General features: G+C 48.2%; 1 protein-coding gene across 1 annotated transcript in view; it reads left to right on the top strand.

Annotated features, from left to right (window-relative positions):
• Positions 1 to 306: 306 nt before the first annotated feature.
• The window catches only part of b4galnt3 (beta-1,4-N-acetyl-galactosaminyltransferase 3), a 101,169-nt gene continuing 82,058 nt past the window's right edge, over positions 307 to 19,417 (top strand). The window contains exon 1 of the mRNA XM_033037464.1: positions 307 to 529. Coding sequence (XP_032893355.1) covers positions 382 to 529 — 148 coding nt within the window. The 5' untranslated portion in view covers positions 307 to 381. The remainder of the gene's footprint in view (positions 530 to 19,417) is intronic.

Genomic DNA, 19,417 nt, shown 5'->3' with positions numbered 1-19,417 from the left:
GGGCGAGGGAAAGAGGGGGGAGAGAGAGGAGGGGGGGAGGGGGAAAGAGGGACAGTGAGAGAGGAGGGAGAGAGGGGGAGAGAGAGGGAGGGAGAGAAAGAGAGGAGGGGGGAGGGAGAGAGGGAGGGGAGAAGCGAAAGGAGAGAGGGAAGGGGAGAAAGAGAGGGGGAGAGAGGGAAGAAGAGAAAGGAGAGAGGGGGGAGGGAGGGAGAGGGGAGGGACAGGGAGGGAGCGGGGGAGAGAGACGGAGAGAGGGAAGGAGGCAGGGAGAGAGTGGGAGTGTGGGAAGGAGGGAGGGAGGGAGGCAGGGGGAGGACCAGTGGCAGGGGCCGGCACTCTGGGCTCCACACACACACACACACACACGGGGGGGGGAGGGCGATGCTGCTGTTCCCGGTGAAGAAGGTCCGCAAACACTCCAAGCTGCTGGTGCTGGCGCTGCTGCTGGGGGGGGGGGGGTGGGTGGCCTATCTGGAGCTCGCCGCTTCCAGCGAGTGGAGGAAGAGCAGCGGCTTCAAACACAACCGAGGTGAGAGGGAGAGGGGGGAGTGGAGGGGGGAGGAGTGGAGGGGATAGAAGCTGGGTAGAGAGAGGAAGGGAGGGGAGGAGGGATGAGGGAGGTGGAGGTGATTCCCGGACGTGTGTGGGGCTTCGCTACCCCCAGGACCGGGGGTTCTGGCGCCCCCCCGTGTGCGGCAAAATGGCGTATAAGGCCCGGGCTGTTGTCACCGAGGTTGGGGGGGGTGGGGTGTGTGGGGTGGGAGTTTATTGTGTGGCGCGGTGGGGGTGCGGTCCCGGGACGGGCGAGTGGGCGCGCGACCCCCTCCCCGGAACCAATCCGTTCTCTCTCCCCCGTGTGCGGCTGGCGTAGAGCCGCCCCCCCCCTGTCTCCCCCCCCCCGTGGGGGGGGTCGTGGGGGGGTCATTAACTGGTTAGGGGGCGGCGGACCCACTGGATCAAGTCCCCCCCCCCTCCCCCCCCCCCTCTCTCTCCCCCCCCCCTCCTCCCCCCCTCCCCCCCCCCTCCTCTCCCCCCCCCCCCCCCCCCCTCTCTCCCCCCCCCCCCCCCTCTCCCCCCCCCCCCCCCCCCCTCGGGCCAATTCTAGGCACACTATCCAGCCCCTACCCCCACAGAGACTGTGCTGGAGTCGGCTCCACCGAGCGCTGAAACTTATTCTAGGAGTTTTTCTTAAAATAATAGTTTTTTCTCTTTAGAAAGTCACTCTCACACACACACACACTCACTTACTCACACACTCACTTACTCACACACACACTTACACACTCACACACTCACTTACTCACACACACTCTCACACACACACACACTCACTTACTCACACACACACTTACACACACACACACTTACACACACTTACACACACTCACACACACACTTACATACACTCACACACACACACACACACACTTACACTCACACACTTACACTTTTCTCTTTAGAAATCTCTTTAGAAAGTCACTCTCACACACAGTCACACACACACACTCACACTCTCACTCTCACATGCACAGTCACACACACGCGCACACACTCACTCTCACATGCGCGCACACACACACTCTCACACACACACACACACACACACACACACACACACACACACACACTCTCACACACACACACTCTCTCACACACACACACACACACACACACACACACACTCTCTCACACACTCACTCTCACATGCGCGCACACACACACACACACACAAAGAAAGATCTCCAGCCAACTTGCTCTTGTACTGGTTTTAAAGGATTCTGGTGTGAACTGGGCACATTTAGCGTGCAAGTCCAGGCTGGCTTTTGTAGATTTAGCCGAGGCCCCTCAATCTACTGAACTTTCATTCTGGGAATATAAACTATGCCCTTTTGTTGCAGTTTGCACAACGTTGAGAAGATGATACTGATGTCTTTGGCGTAACTCAGCGGGTCAGGCAGTTTCTCTGGGGAGATGGAATGGGTGATGTTTCGGGTCTGAAGAAGGGTCTTGACCTGATCCTTCAGCCTGGCCCGCTGAGTTACTCCAGCATTTTGTGTCGCTACCCTCAGCATCTGCAGTTCCTTGTGTATTGTGCATCTATCTGCAGTTCCTTCCTACATGCGATGTCTTTGGTGTGTTTTGATCTGTCATCTAACTATCAGAGTGCAGCGTGGATCCGGAGTTATTAGCTACAGTCTCAGAATTAAAGGAAGGAGATGAGGAGGAAATTCTTTAGTCAGAGGGTTCAAGTGAGTTTATTGTCGTGTGTCCCTGTATAGGACAATGGAATTCTTGCTTTGCTTCAGCACACAGAACATAGTAGGCAATTGACTACAAAACAGATCAGTGTGTCCATATACCATTATATAAATATATACACACATGAATAAATAAACTGATAAACTGCAAATAACAGACAATGGGTTATTAATAATCAGAGTTTTGTCCGAGCCAGGTTTAATAGCCTGATGGCTGTGGGGAAGTAGCTATTTCTGAGCCTGGATGTTGCAGTCTTCAGACTCCTGTACCTTCTACCTGAAGGTAGCAGGGAGATGAGTGTGTGGCCAGGATGGTGTGGGTCCTTGATGATACTGCCAGCCTTTTTGAGGCAGCGACTGCGATAGATCCCCTCGATGAAGGGAAGGTCAGAGCCGATGATGGACTGGGCAGTGTTTACTACTTTTTGTAGTCTTTTCCTCTCCAGGGCGCTCAAGTTGTCGAACTTGAATCGGTGGTGAATCTGTGGAATTCTTTGCCACAGAAGGCTGCGGAGGCCAAATCAGTGGATATTTTTACGGTAGAGATTTTTGTTTAGTGCGTGTGTCAGGGGCTGTGGGGAGAAGGCAGGAGAATGGGGTTGAGAGGGAGAGATAGAGCAGCCAGGATTGAATGGCGGAGTAGACTTGATGGGCCGAATGGCCTAATTCTGCTCCTATCACTTATGATCTTATGAAATGCCTTGAGTTTAAAATTCTCATCATTTTCAAGTCAAGTCAAGTTTATTCATCACATACACATATGAGATGTGCAGTGAAATGAAAAGTGGCAATGCTCGTGGACTTTGTGCAAGCACACTGCAAACAGAATGGGACAGAATCACATATTCACATATTACATATTTGTGGGAGGGAAGAAAAAGGAAAAAATAGCAATTTTAAAAAGACACCACACAACAGTAAAATGGTCCAGTAAAGTTAGTCCCTGGTGAGATAGGTGTTTACAGTCCTAATGGCCTCTGGGAAGAAACTCCTTCTCATCCTCTCCGTTCTCACAGCATGGCAACGGAAGCGTTTGCCTGACCGTAGCAGCTGGAACAGTCCGTTGCTGGGGTGGAAGGGGTCTCCCATGATCTTGTTGGCTCTGGAGTTGCACCTTCTGATGTATAGTTCCTGCAGAGGGGTGAGTGTAGTTCCCATAGTGTGTTCGGCCGAACTCACTACTCTCTGCAGAGCCTTCTTGTCCTGGGCAGAGCAGTTCCCAAACCAAATCGTGATATTTCCCGACAAGATCCTTTCCATGCCTTGTTCACTGGATGTTATCAAGAGGAATCTCTTGAAGCTAGCGGAATCAAGGGACATGGGGGGAAAAAAGCAGGAACGGGGTACTGATTGTGGATGATCAGCCATGATCATATTGAATGGCGGTGCTGGCTCGAAGGGTTGAATGGCCTCCTCCTGCACCTATTGTCCATGCTGTTCAAACTTCAAACTCGACTGCTGTCTCTATAAGCCTCTGAGATTCAGATTCAGATTCAGATTCAATTTTAATTGTCATTGTCAGTGTACAGTACAGAGACAACGAAATGCATTTAGCATCTCCCTGGAAGAGCGACCTCTCTATATTATCACTTCTACCGTTGCTCTTTTGTCCTTCTAGCTGACAGCATCTTTAGCTATCTTGTGCAACTCTGAGACTTCAACCTTTCTATGTCATAGGAACATAGAAACATAGACAATAGGTGCAGGAGTAGGCCATTCGGCCCTTCGAGCCTGCACCGCCATTCAATATGATCATGGCTGACCATCCAACTCAGTATCCTGTACCTGTCTTCTCTCCATACCCCCTGATCCCTTTAGCCACAAGGGCCACATCTAACTCCCTCTTAAATATATCCAATTAACTGGCCTCAACTACATTCTGTGGCAGAGAATTCCAGAGATTCACCACTCTCTGTGTGAAAAGTGTTTTTCTCATCTCAATCCTAAAAGATTTCCTCCATATCCTTAAACTGTGACCCCTTGTCCTGGACTTTCCCAACATCTGGAACAATCATCCTGCATCTAGCCTGTCCAACCCCTTAAGAATTTTGTACGTTTCTATAAGATCCCCCCTCAATCTTCTAAATTCTAGCGAGTACAAGCCGAGTCTATCCAGTCTTTCTTCATATGAAAGTCCTGCCATCCCAGGACTTTTACTTCTAACTTTAGATGTCACCTCCGACCAATGTTTTGTTCCTCCGTCCCAGCTTTAGGTTTGTATTAGTGTCTCGTGTCCCCAGGTACCAAGGCTTTACCTTGCACTCAACGTTATTCCCTTATCAGCGGGTGAGGCAGCATCTATGGAGCGAAGGAAATAGGCAACTTTTCGGGCCGAAACCCTTCTGGGTTTCGGCCCGAAACGTTGCCTATTTCCTTCAGGGTTTCGGCCCAAAACGTTGCCTATTTCCTTCGCTCCATAGATGCTGCTGCACCCGCAGAGTTCCTCCAGCATTTTTGTCTACCTGCGATTTTCCAGCATCTGCAGTTCCTTCTTAAACGTTATTCCCTTATCATGTATATCTCGATTGTCGACACGAAAAGCTGGAGTAACTCAGCGGGACAGGCAGAGAGAAGTCTCTGGAGAGAAGGAATGGGTGACGTTTCGGGTCGAGACCCCCTTCTTCTTCAGACTTCTTCTTCTTCTTGCGAATGAAACATAAATGAACCAAAGGAATAGTTCGATCTCAAGCCGGGTGTTGAGCAGCCAGGTTGTTGGCTCTGTTGACGTCAATGTCTGCCAAGCCCGGGCACAGCTCGACAAGGTTGGCTGTGTGTTTGTTCTGCTCCACATTCACAGGCTGGGCTCTGGTGGAGGGAGCCCCCATCGCCACACGCTGGCTTTGAAACGCCCAACCCCAGTACCAAGTCTGTTGAGCTTCACCCACGCTCCTCTGGGGAGCTCAGACCCTGGACAGCTTTTATCTGGTGAAGAGATGTAGCTGTGTAATGGAGATGAGGTTGCCTTCCACTCCTGCGACCACTTGGTGGCTATCCAGTGTGCTTCTTTGAACCCCTGTCCCACGGTACGGGTTCATTCCAAGAGCTCTCCCGAGTTTGCCCTGATTCGAACTCGGAGATTTACGGTAATGGCCGCTCGTGGGTACTCGGGGCTCTCGTGGACATTTTTCATCATGTTGAAAAATCTTCACCAGTCTTCCCGAGCTTACCGCGTTTCCCGTGTACCTGCCGTTAGCGCTAAGAGACGTCCCCGAGCTCCCGACGTACCCACTGCGTTCATTCTCCGTGCTTACCACGAGTTAGATTTTTTTTTTAACTCGGGAGAGCTCTTGGAATGAACTCGTACCGTGGGACAGGGCTATCAGTGGTTAATGATAAGGGAAACGAGAGATATAGGCGGTGATGTGGAGAGATAAATAACAATGAATGAAAGATATGCAAAAAAAGTAGCGATGACAAAGGAAACGGGCCATTGTTATCTGTTTGTTGGGTGAACACGAGAAGCTGGTGCGACTTGGGTGGGGGAGGGATAGAGAGAGAGGGAATGCCGGGGCTACCTGGTGAGAGAAATCAATATTCATACCACTGGGCTGTAAGCTGCCCAAGTGAAATATGAGATGCTGTTCCTCCAATTTGTGCTTAACCTCACTGACAATGGAGGAGACCCGAGGACAGAAAGGTCTGTGTAGGAATGGGAAAGAGAATTAAAGTGTCCAGCAAGCGGGCTTGTCTTTCTGCTGGTAGATTAGCACGCAACACAAGCTTTTCACTGCACCTCGGTACACGTGACAATAAACTAAACTGAACTGAAAAACAACCCAGTGAAAACGTTTGATTTGCATGTTATCGAATTAAATTTGGATTATCCAATAACATTTGGATTATCCAATTAAATCAGATAATGTAATCAAGTCAAACTCCAGTACAATAGGTAGAGTGAAGGGGAAGATACAGGGTGCAGAATATAGTTCTCAGCATTGTAGGGCATCAGTTCCACAGACAAAGTCCAATGTCCGCAATGGGGTGGAGGTGAATCGGACAGCGCCCTAGCGTATGGAAGGACCATGTAGAAGCCTGATAATAGTTTGTGTGGCATGGTGTCAAAGTTTAATTGATAGTGGAGAGTTATGTTGTAGATTGGAGGCCAGCGATGTGTGGTGGGCTGCAGGGATCAATGTTAGAATCACTCTTGTCTGTCATGTCTTATTAACCATTCGGATGAGAATGTTTAGTTTAATGTAGTTTGGAGTTGCAGAGGGGAAACGGGCCCTTGGGCCCACCGAGTCTGCGCAGACCAGCGATCCCCGCACACTAGCACCATCCGACACACGCACGCACACGTACACACACACACACACGCACACACACACACTCACACTCACACACACACACACACACACACACACACACACACACGCACACACACTCACACGCACACGCACACGCACACACACACGCACACGCACACACACACACACACACACACTCACACTCACACACGCCCACACACACACGCCCACACACTCACACACACACACACACACTCACGTGCACACACACACACACACACACACTCACACGCACACACACTCACTCACACACACACACTCACTCACAGTCACACACACACACTAACACTCACACTCTCACTCTCACACTCACTCACACTCACTCACACTCACTCTCACTCTCACACTCACTCACACTCTCACACTCACTCACTCACTCACTCACTCACTCACTCACTCACTCACCAATTTACATTTACCAAGCCAAACAACCTGCAAATCTGTACGTCTTTGGATCGTGGGAGGAAACCGAAGATCCTGGAGAAAACCCTAGCAGATGACGGGAAGAACGTACAAACTCCGTACAGACAGCACCCGTAGTCGGGATGGAAGCTGGGTCTCTGGTGTTGTAAGGCAGCAACTCTACCCGCTGCACCACCCCTGTAGTTGACATGATTAGTAAATCTTGCAGATCGAAGATTCATTGGAACTTTATGTTTAAGAAAGAACTGCAGATGCTGGAAAAATCGAAGGTAGTCAAAAATGCTGGAGAAACTCAGCGAGGTGAGGCGGCATCTATGGAGCGAAGGAATAGGTGACGTTTTGCTCCATAGATGCTCCCTCACCCGCTGAGTTTCTCCAGCATTTTTGCGTATGGTCACATGTACTGAGGCATGTTTTGAGAACCGTGAAACGCCAATATTGGTGCTGAAGTGGATGGTGAAGAAGGTTTAGCTGAGAGGATGTAGAACAGTCGAGATAATAGACTGGGGAATAGCAGATACATTTTAATCCAGACTAGTGTGAGATGTTGTATTTGTGGAAGTTAGATCAGGCCAGCACAGAGCAAATGGCAGAGTCACTGAGAAGGCTGTAGAACAGAGGCCTAGGGTACAAGTCCATGGCCCTCTGAAAGAGGAGGCACAGGGGTGTGATGAAGACAACTCAACTTAAGAATAAGGAGTAGGCCATTTAGAACGGAGATGAGGAAACACTTTTTCTCACAGAGTTGTGAGTGTGGAATTCTCTGCCTCAGAGGGCGGTGGAGGCCGGTTCTCTGGATGCTTTCAAGAGATAGGGCTCTTAAAGATAGCGGAGTCAGGGGATATGGGGAGAAGGCAGGAACGGGGTACTGATTGGGGATGATCAGCCATGATCACATTGAATGGCGGTGCTGGCTCGAAGGGCCGAATGGTCTACTCCTGCACCTATTGTCTATTGGGTGGTGCAGCGGTAGAGTTGCTGCCTCACAGCGCCAGAGACCCGGGTTCGATCCCGACCACGGGCGCTGTCTGTACGGAGTTTGTACGTTCTCCCCGTGACCTGCGTGGGTTTTCTCCGACATCTTCCGTGTCCTCCCACACCCCAAAGACGTGCAGGTTTGTAGGTTAATTGTCTTGGTGTATGTGTAAATTGTCCCCAGTGTGTAGGCTAGTGTTAATGTGCGGGGATCGCTGGTCAGCGCGGACTATGAGGGCCAAAGGGCCTGTTTCTGCGCTGATTCTCCAAACTAAGATCTAGGAACAAAGAACTGCGGCGTGCTAGTGTCCATTATGCCCTTTGACGACTGTAAGATTTTTTGTTTCAAATCTCTGCATGGTTTTGTTCCTCCCTCCAGTCCCACACCCTAGGCATGCAATGTTTTTCTAAAGCTAGGCTTTGCGTGCAAACCCAATATTTGCCATGCCTACAGCTGTCTTCACACACAGTTTGGAATTCCATTGCTCAACTTATTGAACCTCTCCTTTGGAGACTCCCCTCTCCCCTCTCCCCCCCTCCTCACCCTGAAAATGGGGTTCAGGCATATTATTATCATTCCTAAAGACATTGGACAAATTGTTAGTTCTGTCAGTTCATTCCATTGTTAGACTCTTCCATCCCGAGACTCGTTGAGGATCAGACATTTCCTGGCATTGAACTGAAATATATTTTCTCTATTCTTGTATTGGATTAGTTTAGTTTATAGTCCCGTGTACCGAGGTACAGTGAAAAGCTTTTTTGTTGCGTGCTAACCAGTCAGCGGAAAGACAACACATGATTACAATCGAGCCGTCCACAGTGTACAGATACATGATAAGGGAACAACGTTCAGTGCAAGGTAAAGCCAGTAAAGTCTGATCAAGGAAAGTCCGAGGGTCACCAATGAGGTGGATAGTAGTTCAGCACTGCTCTCTGGTTGTGGCGGGATGGTTCAGTTGCCTGATAACAGCCGGGAAGAAACTGTCCCTGAATCTGGAGGTGTGCGTTTTCACACTTCTGTACCTTTTGCCCGATGGGGAGAGGGAGTGGCCAGGGTGCGACTGGTCCATGATTATGCTACTGGCCTTGCCGAGGCAGCATGAGCTGTAGATGGAGTTAATGTTCCCAATGTTGGGCGAGTCCAGAACCAGGGGCCACAGTCTTAGAATAAAGGGGAGGCCATTTAAGACTGAGGTGAGTAAAAAACTTTTTCACCCAGAGAGTTGTGAATTTGTGGAATTCCCTGCCACAGAGGGCAGTGGAGGCCAAGTCACTGGATGGATTTAAGAAGGAGTTAGATAGAGCTCTGGGGGCTAGTGCAGTCCAGGGATATGGGGAGAAGGCAGGCACGGCTTATTGATTGGGGACGATCAGCCATGATCACAATGAATGGCGGTGCTGGCTCGAAGGGCCAAATGGCCTCCTCCTGCACCTATTTTCTACGTTTCTAATGGAAGGGAGGTTGGTTTGTGTGTGATGGTCTGGGCTGCGTCCACAATTCGCTGCAATTTCTTGCGGTCTTGGATGGAGCTGTTCCCAAACTGAGCTGGGATGCATCCCGATAAAATGCTTTCTACGGCAAACCCTGTTTGTGTTGCAGGATGGAAAACATTTTGATTTCATTCGTGGCTTGGACACTCCCTACACTCTTGCAGAAATATTACAGAAACCAATTAATCTACAATGCTATTGGGGTTGAAACCCAAGCGCTCACAGGCAGAACGTGCAAACTCCACATACTGACAGCACCCGTAGTCGGGTCAGGGAAGGAGATGAGGAGGAATTTCTTTAGACAGAGGGTGGTGAATCTGTGGAATTCTTTGCCAAGTCAGTGGATATTTTTAAGGCAGAGATGGATAGATTCTTGATAGATCTATGGAGCGAAGGAAATAGGCAACGTTTTGGGCCTAAGCCCTGAAGGAAATAGGCAACGTTTCGGGCCGAAACCCGGAAGGGTTTTCGGCCCGAAACGTTGCCTATTTCCTTCGCTCCATAGATGCTATTGCACCCGCTGAGTTTCTCCAGCAATTTTGTCTACGTGGCTTATTGTTGCAGCCTTTCTATCTCTTGGTTATCCAGATTGAGTTCATTTATAAACCAAAATGATTCTATATCTTCGAGTGCTGTGCATTCCTGAATTCATTAAAAAAAATTAAATTGCATTAAATGTTCACCAGACTGATTCCTGGGGTGGCAGGACTTTCATATGAAGAAAGACTGGATAGACTCGGCTTGTACTCGCTAAAATTTAGGAGATTGAGGGGGGATCTTATAGAAACTTACAAAATTCTTAAGGGGTTGGACAGGCTAGATGCAGGAAGATTATTCCCGATGTTGGGGAAGTCCAGAACAAGGGGTCACAGTTTAAGGATAAGGGGGAAATCTTTTAGGACCGAGATGAGAAAAACATTTTTCACACAGAGAGTGGTGAATCTGTGGAATTCTCTGCCACAGAAGGTAGTTGAGGCCAGTTCATTGGCTAGATTTAAGAGGGAGTTAGATGTGGCCCTTGTGGCTAAAGGGATCAGGGGGTATGGAGAGAAGGCAGGTACAGGATACTGAGTTGGATGATCAGCCATGATCATATTGAATGGCGGTGCAGGCTCGAAGGGCCGAATGGCCTACTCCTGCACCTATTGTCTATGTTTCTATGTGACGCGTGTGGGTTTTCTCCGGGTGCTCCGGTTTCCCCCAAGACGTACAGGTTTATAGGTTACTTGATGGTGTAATTTGAGGAAGGACATTCTTGCTATTGAGGGAGTGCAGCGTAGGTTCACGAGGTTAATTCCCGGGATGGCGGGACTGTCATATGCTGAGAGAGTGGAGCAGCTGGGCTTGTATACTCTGGAGTTTAGGAGGATGAGAGGGAATCTTATTGAGACATATAAGATTATTAAGGGTTTGGACACACTAGAAGCAGGAAACATGTTCTTGTTGTTGGGGGAATCCAGAACCAGGGGCCAGTTCTCTGGATACTTTCAAGAGAGAGCTAGATAGGGCTCTTAAAGATAGCGGAGTCAGGGGATATGGGGAGAAGGCAGGAACGGGGTACTGATTGGGGATGATCAGCTATGATTACATTGAATGGCGGTGCTGGCTCGAAGGGCCGAATGGCCTACTCCTGCACCTATTGTCTATTGTAAATGTAAATTGTCCCTAGTGTGTGTGTAGGATGCTAGTGTGCGGGGATCGCTGGTCAGCACGGACTTGGTGGGCCAAAGGACCTTTTTCATTGTTGTATCTAAAATTAAAATAGAACTAAAAAGTCTTGGATAAGGACAATTTATTTACCTGCTGAATTATATTGGCTTACTACATTAATATCTTTTGAAGATAATTATGTATGCAATTACCATCTTTTTTTAAAAGCTTGCATGTGTTCTTATATTGGTGGTTGATACATTCCAGCCTGCAGATTGGCCACAAGCTCAGTAAAACACAGATAATCCATCATCTACAAGACTTCGATGCTGATAGGTTGATTTTCTGCATAACTGGATTGTATTGTGCTGGTGTTGGTTCGAAGGGCCGAATGGCCTACTCCTGCTGAGAGAATAGAGTGGCTGGGCTTGTATACTCTGGGGTTTAGGTGGATGAGAGGGAATCTTATTGAAACATATAAGATTATTATCTGAAGAAGGGTTTCGGCCAGAAACGTTGCCTATTTCCTTCGCTCCATAGATGCTGCCTCACTCGCTGAGTTTCTCCAGCATTTTTGTCTACCTTCGATTATTAAGGGTTTGGACACGCTAGAGGCAGGAAACATGTTCCCGATGTTGGGGGAGTCCAGAACCAGGGGCCACAGTTTAAGAATAAGGGGTAAGCCATTTAGAACGGAGATGAGGAAACACTTTTTCTCACAGAGATTTGTGAGTCCGTGGAATTCTCTGCCCCAGAGGGCCGCGGAGGCAGGTTCTCTGGATACTTTCAAGGGAGAGTTAGATAGGGCTCTTAAAGATAGCGGGGTCTAGGGATGTGGGGAGAAAGCAGGAACGGGGTACTGATTGGGGATGATCAGCCATGATCACATTGAATGGTGGTGCTGGCTCGAAGGGCCGAGTGGCCTACTCCTGCATATATTGTCTATTGTCATAAGGTTCAGGTTTATTATTGCCAAGTGTACAGAGAGAGGTTCATTAAAAAGCTGTGATTTGCATGTTATGCAAACTCATCAGATATACCCGACACAGATAGAATGGGTCGACTGTCCTCCTGATTTAATTATATAATTGTATGCCTCAATGTCAACTTCTCCTAACTAACAATGATTTATTCTTGCCCCTCAAGTTCCAATTAAATCTTTCCCCCCTCACCTTAACCCTGTGTCCTTTGGTTCTCGATTCCCCTACTCTGGGTAAAAGACTGCATTCACACTATCTATTCCTCTTATGATCTTGTACGCCTCTTTGAGATCGCAGCCTCCTGCACTCCGTGGGGTAAAGTCCTGACCTCGCCCAACATCTCCCTCGAGCTCAGGCCCTCGAGTCCTGGCAACATCATCGCAAACCTTCTCTCCACCCTTTCCAGTTTGACAACTTCTTTCCTCCAAACGGTCGACTCTTTGGGCGGCTGAGGAGACTACTCACGGCCATACAGGCGACACAATAGACAATTGGTGCAGGAGGAGGCCATTCGGCCCTTCGAGCCAGCACCGCCATCCAATGTGATCACGGCTGATCATCCCCAATCAGTACCCCGTTCCTGCCTTCTCCCCATATCCCCTGACTCCGCTATCTTTAAGAGCCCTATCTAGCTCTCTCTTGAAAGCATCCAGAGAACCGGCCTCTGAGGCAGAGGATTCCCCAGCCTCACCACTCTCTGTGAGAAAAAGTGTTTCCTCGTCTCCATTCTAAATGGCTTACCCCTTATTCTTAAACTGGTTGTGGCCCCTGGTTCTGGACTCCCCCAACATCGGGAACATGTTTCCTGCCTCTAGCGTGTCCAAGCCCTTAACAATCTTATATGTTTCAATGGCCATAGAGGCTTCATCCCACGACACCTTGGCGATAATGTCGTGAGGTGACGCCTGTATGGTCGTGAGTAGTCGCCCAAAGAGTCGTACCTTGTTCTGGTCGCCGCTGGATTTTCAACATGTTGAAGATTTTCGGCCACCTGTAACGACCTATGACGGGTGCCGGCAAGTTGCCGAAAAAGTCGTGTAAGTGGGACAGGCCCATTAGGGTAACAATTCTAAAGAGAGTACGTGGTGAGAGATGTGATGGGCAGTGCAAGGTGTGAATATTGTTACAGGAACTTGGGATTTAGAAATAGAGGCACATAAAACACAAACAAGGGCCAAAATCACCATGAACCATTGGGAAGCAACAGTGTCACCGGGACTAGGCTGTTAATTGAATTGATTGATTGAAAACAGCCTTACAGAGAAATGTGAGGTGTTGCATTTTGGGATGTCTAACATGGGCAGGACACCTACACAGTGAATGGTCGGCCTCTGTGTAGTGTTGTAGAGCAGAGGGATCTAGGAGTACAGGTGCATGGTTCCTTGAAGGTCAAATCGCAGGTAGATAAGGTGGTCAAAAAGGCTTTTGGCACTTTGGCCTTCATCAGTCAGAGTATTGTGTATAGAAGTTGGGAGGGCATGTTGCAGTTATGTAAGATGTTGGTGAGACCGCATTTAGAGTATTGTGTTCAATTCTGGGCACCATGTTATAGGAAATATGTTGTCAAGCTGGAAAGGGTACAGAGAAGATATGCGAGGATGTTGCCAAGACTAGAGGGTGTGAGCTATAGGGAGAGATTGAATAGGCTGGGTCTCTATTCATGAAGTATGCAGGAGGATGTGAGGGTGATCTTATAGAGGTGTCTAGATATTTAACCTTATTCAGCTTAAGAATAAAGAGTAAGCCATTTAGAACGGAGACGAGGAAACACTTTTTCACACAGAGAGTCGTGAGTCTGTGGAATTCTCTGCCTCAGAGGGCGGTGGAGGCCGGTTCTCTGGATGCTTTCAAGAGAGAGCTAGATAGGGCTCTTAAAGATAGCGGAGTCAGGGGATATGGGGAGAAGGCAGGAACGGGGTACTGATTGGGGATGATCAGCCTCGATCACATTGAATGCTGGCTCGAAGGGCCGAATGGCCTACTCCTGCACCTAATGTCTATTGTCTATTGTACAAAATCATGAGAGGAATAGATTGGGTCGATGTACAGTTTCTCGTGCCCAGAGTAGGGGAATCGAGGTTCAAGGTGAGGGGGAAACTATTTAGTAAGAATCTGAGGGGATTCAGATTGAGATCCAGGTGACACAGAATTAAAATAAATAGCTAACAAACAAAAAATCACTGGAGGGAAAATGTTTTTGACAGTGACTGGTCAAGATCTGGAATGTTCTTAACCAGGGGTGGTTACGGAGGAAGATGCAGTTGCAATGTTAAAAGTGAGCTGGAAAGTCTTAGGCAATGGATAACAGCTGGAACAGGAACAGCTGGAGGAATGGGAAGATGGTTGGTGAGATATCGCAGCCACAGCTGGCAATTGGGATTGTGTCACTAATGGACCCATTTATTAGCACCGAGGCTTTTAGGAATTATGTTGTAAGTATTGACAATAGACAATAGGTGCAGGAGTAGGCCATTCGGCCCTTCGAGCCAGCACAACGCCATTCAATGTGATCATGGCTGATCATCCACAATCAGTACCCCGTTCCTGCCTTCTCCCCATATCCCCTGACTCCGCTATCTTTAAGAGCCCTATCTAGCTCTCTCTTGAAAGCATCCAGAGAACCTGCCTCCACCGCCCTCTGAGGCAGAGAATTCCACAGACTCACCACTCTCTGTGAGAAAAAGTGTTTCCTCGACTCCGTTCTAAATGGAATATTGAATAGTGATGAATTTTTGAGGCCAGCCACCCTTGTGATGATTCTTCCACTGAGCCTCTCAATGGAACAGGTCGAAACTCCTGCTCGCTCTGACGGGGGTTCTGTGAGACCCTCTCTCACTGCTCCCTCTCTGTCATTCCTACTGTTGTCCGGCACTAAACCCCTTCCCCAGCCAACAACGGGCCATTGTGGGCTCCACCCTTCCTTGTCAGCCCTGGTTTGCTCTGACCTTTTGCTACCTCTCTAGTCCCCCCCCCCCCCCCCCCCCCCCCCCCCCCCCACTTCACCTTCAGTCTGAAGAAGATTTCCGACCCAAAGTATCACCCATCCTTTTTCTCCAGAGATGTTGCCTGACCCGCTGAGTTAAACCAGCACTTTGTGTCTATCTTAAGCCAAATCTTTTTGTAATGGCCAGAGAGGCTATCTACAGCGATCCAACATAGGAAGGAACTGCAGACGCTGGTTTTGGCCGAAGATAGGCACAAAGTGCTGGAGTAACTCAGCGGGACAGGCAGCATCGCTGGAGAGATTCAAGATTCAAGAGAGTTTATTGTCATGTGTCCCAGATAAGACAATGAAATTCTTGCTTTGCTTCAGCACAACAGAATATAGTAGGCATTGACTACAAAGCAGATCAGTGTGTCCATATACCATTATATAAATATATACACACATGAATAAATAAACTGATAAAGTGCAAATCACAGATAATGGGCTATTAATGTTCAGAGTTTTGTCCGAGCCAGGTTTAATAGCCTGATGGCTGTGGGGAAGTAGCTATTCCTGAACCTGGACGTTGCAGTCTTCAGGCAGAATGGGTGACGATTCTGCAGACCTGAAATGTCGCCCATTGCTTCTTTCCAGAGACGCTGACTGCTCCATACATCTTGTGCTGTGAAAATGATTTATTTTGTACATGAATTGGGAGCCAACAGTTGACTAATACTTTGTGATGTTGTTCATATGCAGGCATTAGAGAGCCTGCTGTAATTACTGGACTTGAATTCCATTCCATCCTCCAAGATGGTCTTTGACGTCTCTTGGCATGCATTCCATTTCCTGTGAGATCAGGGATTTGTGTCAGGAGTGTTTAGTATTCTCTGCTGTGTTTAGTATTGGCAGGAAAGGCCAGAGACATTGTTGTTATTATCAGCTGTCTGATGGCTTTTTCCAGCTCCTTACCATGCTGTGACGGTGTTGAGACTATCCATGGGACACTTATAACACTAACAATCTGCAGTATTGTGTACAGTTTTGGTCTCCTAATTTGAGGAAGGACATCCTTGTGATTGAGGCAGTGCAGCGTAGGTTCACGAGATTGATCCCTGGGATGGCGGGACTGTCATATGAGGAAAGATTGAAAAGACTAGGCTTGTATTCACTGGAGTTTAGAAGGATGAGGGGGAGATCTTATAGAAACATATAAAATTACAAAAGGACTGGACAAGCTAGATGCAGGAAAAATGTTCCCAATGTTGGGCGAGTCCAGAACCAGGGGCCACACAGTCTTAGAATAAAGGGGATGTAATTTAAGTCTAAGGTGAGAAAAAAAAGATTTTACCCAGAGAGTTGTGAATTTATGGAATTCCCTGCCACAGAGGGCAATGGAGGCCAAATCACTGGATGGATTTAAAAGAGAGTTAGACAGAGCTCTAGGGGCTAGTGGAATCAAGGGATTAGGGGAGAAGGCAGGCACGGCTTATTGATAGGGGATGATCAGCCATGATGACATTGAATGGCGATGCTGGCTCGAAGGGCCGAATGGCCTCCTCCTGCACCTATTCTCTATGTTTCTAATATGTGTTCATGTCGGTGTCTCAGTCCATGACAACCTGTCCCCAAAATAAGCCGCAGTGAGGTAGGTTGGGAGATCAGGGAACTCATCTTGATAAAGCATATATAAGGTCCATTCAAGGGTCTTTAGTTTAGTTTAGAGATACAGTGCGGAATCAGGCCTCCCGAGTCCACACCGACCACACCGATCATCCCCAATCAGTACCCCGTTCCTGCCTTCTCCCCATATCCCCTGACTCCGCTATTTTTAAGAGCCCTATCTAGCTCTCTCTTGAAAGCATCCAGAGAACCTGCCTCCACCGCCCTCTGAGGCAGAGAATTCCACAGACTCACCACTCTCTGTGTGAGAAAAAGTGTTTCCTCGTATCCGTTCTAAATGGCTTACCCCTTATCCTTAAACTGTGTGTGGCCCCTGGTTCTGGACTCCCCCAACACCGGGAACATGTTTCCTGCCTCTAGCGTGTCCAAGCCGTTAACAATCTCATATGTTTCAATGAGATACCCTCTCATCCTTCTAAACTCCACAGAGTGTACAAGCCCAGCTGCTCCATATGACAGTCCCGCCATCCCGGGAATTAAGCTGGTAGTGCCGCCCACGCTCACCTGAGACAGACATTGGCCTCTGCTACCTGCAGAGCTGGAGTGGAACCGAGGTCAGGTCAGAGAAAAGGGGCTGGTCAGACAAGAGGAGAGGCAGGAGTTTTTGTTCCAGAGGGAACTGCAGATGCTGGAAAATCGAAGGTAGACAAAATTGCTGGAGAAACTCAGCGGGTGCAGCAGCATCTATGGAGCGAAGGAAATAGGCAACGTTTCGGGCCGAAACCATGAAGGAAACAGGCAACGTTTTGTCTACCAGGGATTATTGTAGCTGGAACCGAGATGAACAACTGATTATTATGTGAAATAAATATCTCTGGTTAGTTTCGATCTTCAAGAACGGGCTGGTGCCAAACCGGCCTGCACCTGCAGTCAGGGAAGGTCGCTGTTCATTTTGCAGAGAAGCTGCAACTGTTTTTAATGGGTGTGCCTACAGAAAGTTGGGTGCGGATTTGATTATTTTGCCAACATTTTTATGTACAAAGAGCGTCTATCCATGCAAACGTAGCTATTGCAGATGCAGGTTTACACCCCAAAAAATAGTCACATCAAATGCTCAGCGGGTCAGGCAGCATCTGTGGAGAACATGGATAGGTGACGTTTCACAGAGTGCTGGGGTAACTCAGCGGGTCAGGCAGCATCTGTGGAGAACATGGATCGGTGACGTTTTAGAAACATAGAAACATAGAAAATAGGTGCAGGAGTAGGCCATTCGGCCCTTCGAGCCTGCACCGCCATTCAATATGATCATGGCTGATCATCCAACTCAGTATCCTGTACCTGCCTTCTCTCCATACCCCCTGATCCCTTTAGCCACAAGGGCCACCATCTAACTCCCTCTTAAATATAGCCAATGAACTGGCCTCAACTACCTTCTGCGGGAGAGAATTCCACAGATTCACTACTCTCTGTGTGAAAAAAAATTTCCTCATCTCGGTCCTAAAAGATTTCCCCTTTATCCTTAAACTGTGACCCCTTGTTCTGGACTTCCCCAACATCGGGAACAATCTTCCTGCATCTAGCCTGTGCAACCCCTTAAGAATTTTGTACGTTTCTATAAGATCCCCCCTCAATCTTCTAAATTCTAGCGAGTACAAACCGAGTCTATCCAGTCTTTCTTCATATGAAAGTTCTGACATCCCAGGAATCAGTCTGGTGAACCTTCTCTGTACTCCCTCTATGGCAAGAATGTCTTTCCTCAGATTAGGAGACCAAAACTGTACGCAATACTCCAGGTGTGGTCTCACCAAGACCCTGTACAACTGCAGTAGAACCTCCCTGCTCCTATACTCAAATCCTTTTGCTATGAATGCTAACATACCATTCGCCTTCTTCACTGCCTGCTGCACCTGCATGCCTACTTTTAATGACTGGTGTACCATGACACCCAGGTCTCGTTGCATCTCCCCCTTTCCTAATCGGCCACCATTCAGATAATAATCTACTTTCCTGTTTTTGCCACCAAAGTGGATAACCTCACATTTATCCACATTATACTGCATCTGCCATGCATTTGCCCACTCACCCAGCCTATCCAAGTCACCTTGCAGCCTCCTAGCATCCTCCTCACAGCTAACACTGCCCCCCAGCTTCGTGTCATCCGCAAACTTGGAGATGTTGCATTCAATTCCCTCGTCCAAATCATTAATATATATCGTAAATAGCTGGGGTCCCAGAACTGAGCCTTGCGGTACCCCACTAGTCACTGCCTGCCATTGTGAAAAGGACCCGTTTACTCCTACTCTTTGCTTCCTGTCTGCCAGCCAGTTCTCTATCCACATCAATACTGAACCCCCAATACCGTATGCTTTAAGTTTGTATACTAATCTCTTATGTGGGACCTTGTCGAAAGCCTTCTGAAGTCCAGATACACACATCCACTGGTTCTCCCTTATCCACTCTACTAGTTACATCCTCGAAAAATTCTATAAGATTCGTCAGACATGATTTACCCTTCATAAATCCATGCTGACTTTGTCCAATGATTTCACCACTTTCCAAATGTGCTGCTATCCCATCTTTAATAACTGACTTCTAGCAGTTTCCCCACTACCGACGTTAGACTAACTGGTCTGTAATTCCCCGTTTTCTCTCTCCCTCCCTTTTTAAAAAGTGGTGTTACATTAGCTACCCTCCAATCCTCAGGAACTACTCCCGAATCTAAAGAGTTTTGAAAAATTATCACTAATGCATCCACTATTTCTGGGGCTACTTCCTTAAGTACTC

Source organism: Amblyraja radiata, chromosome 19 (genome assembly GCF_010909765.2).
Source record: "Amblyraja radiata isolate CabotCenter1 chromosome 19, sAmbRad1.1.pri, whole genome shotgun sequence".
Lineage (NCBI taxonomy): Eukaryota > Metazoa > Chordata > Chondrichthyes > Rajiformes > Rajidae > Amblyraja > Amblyraja radiata.
This window is presented reverse-complemented; position numbering and strand designations above follow the sequence as displayed.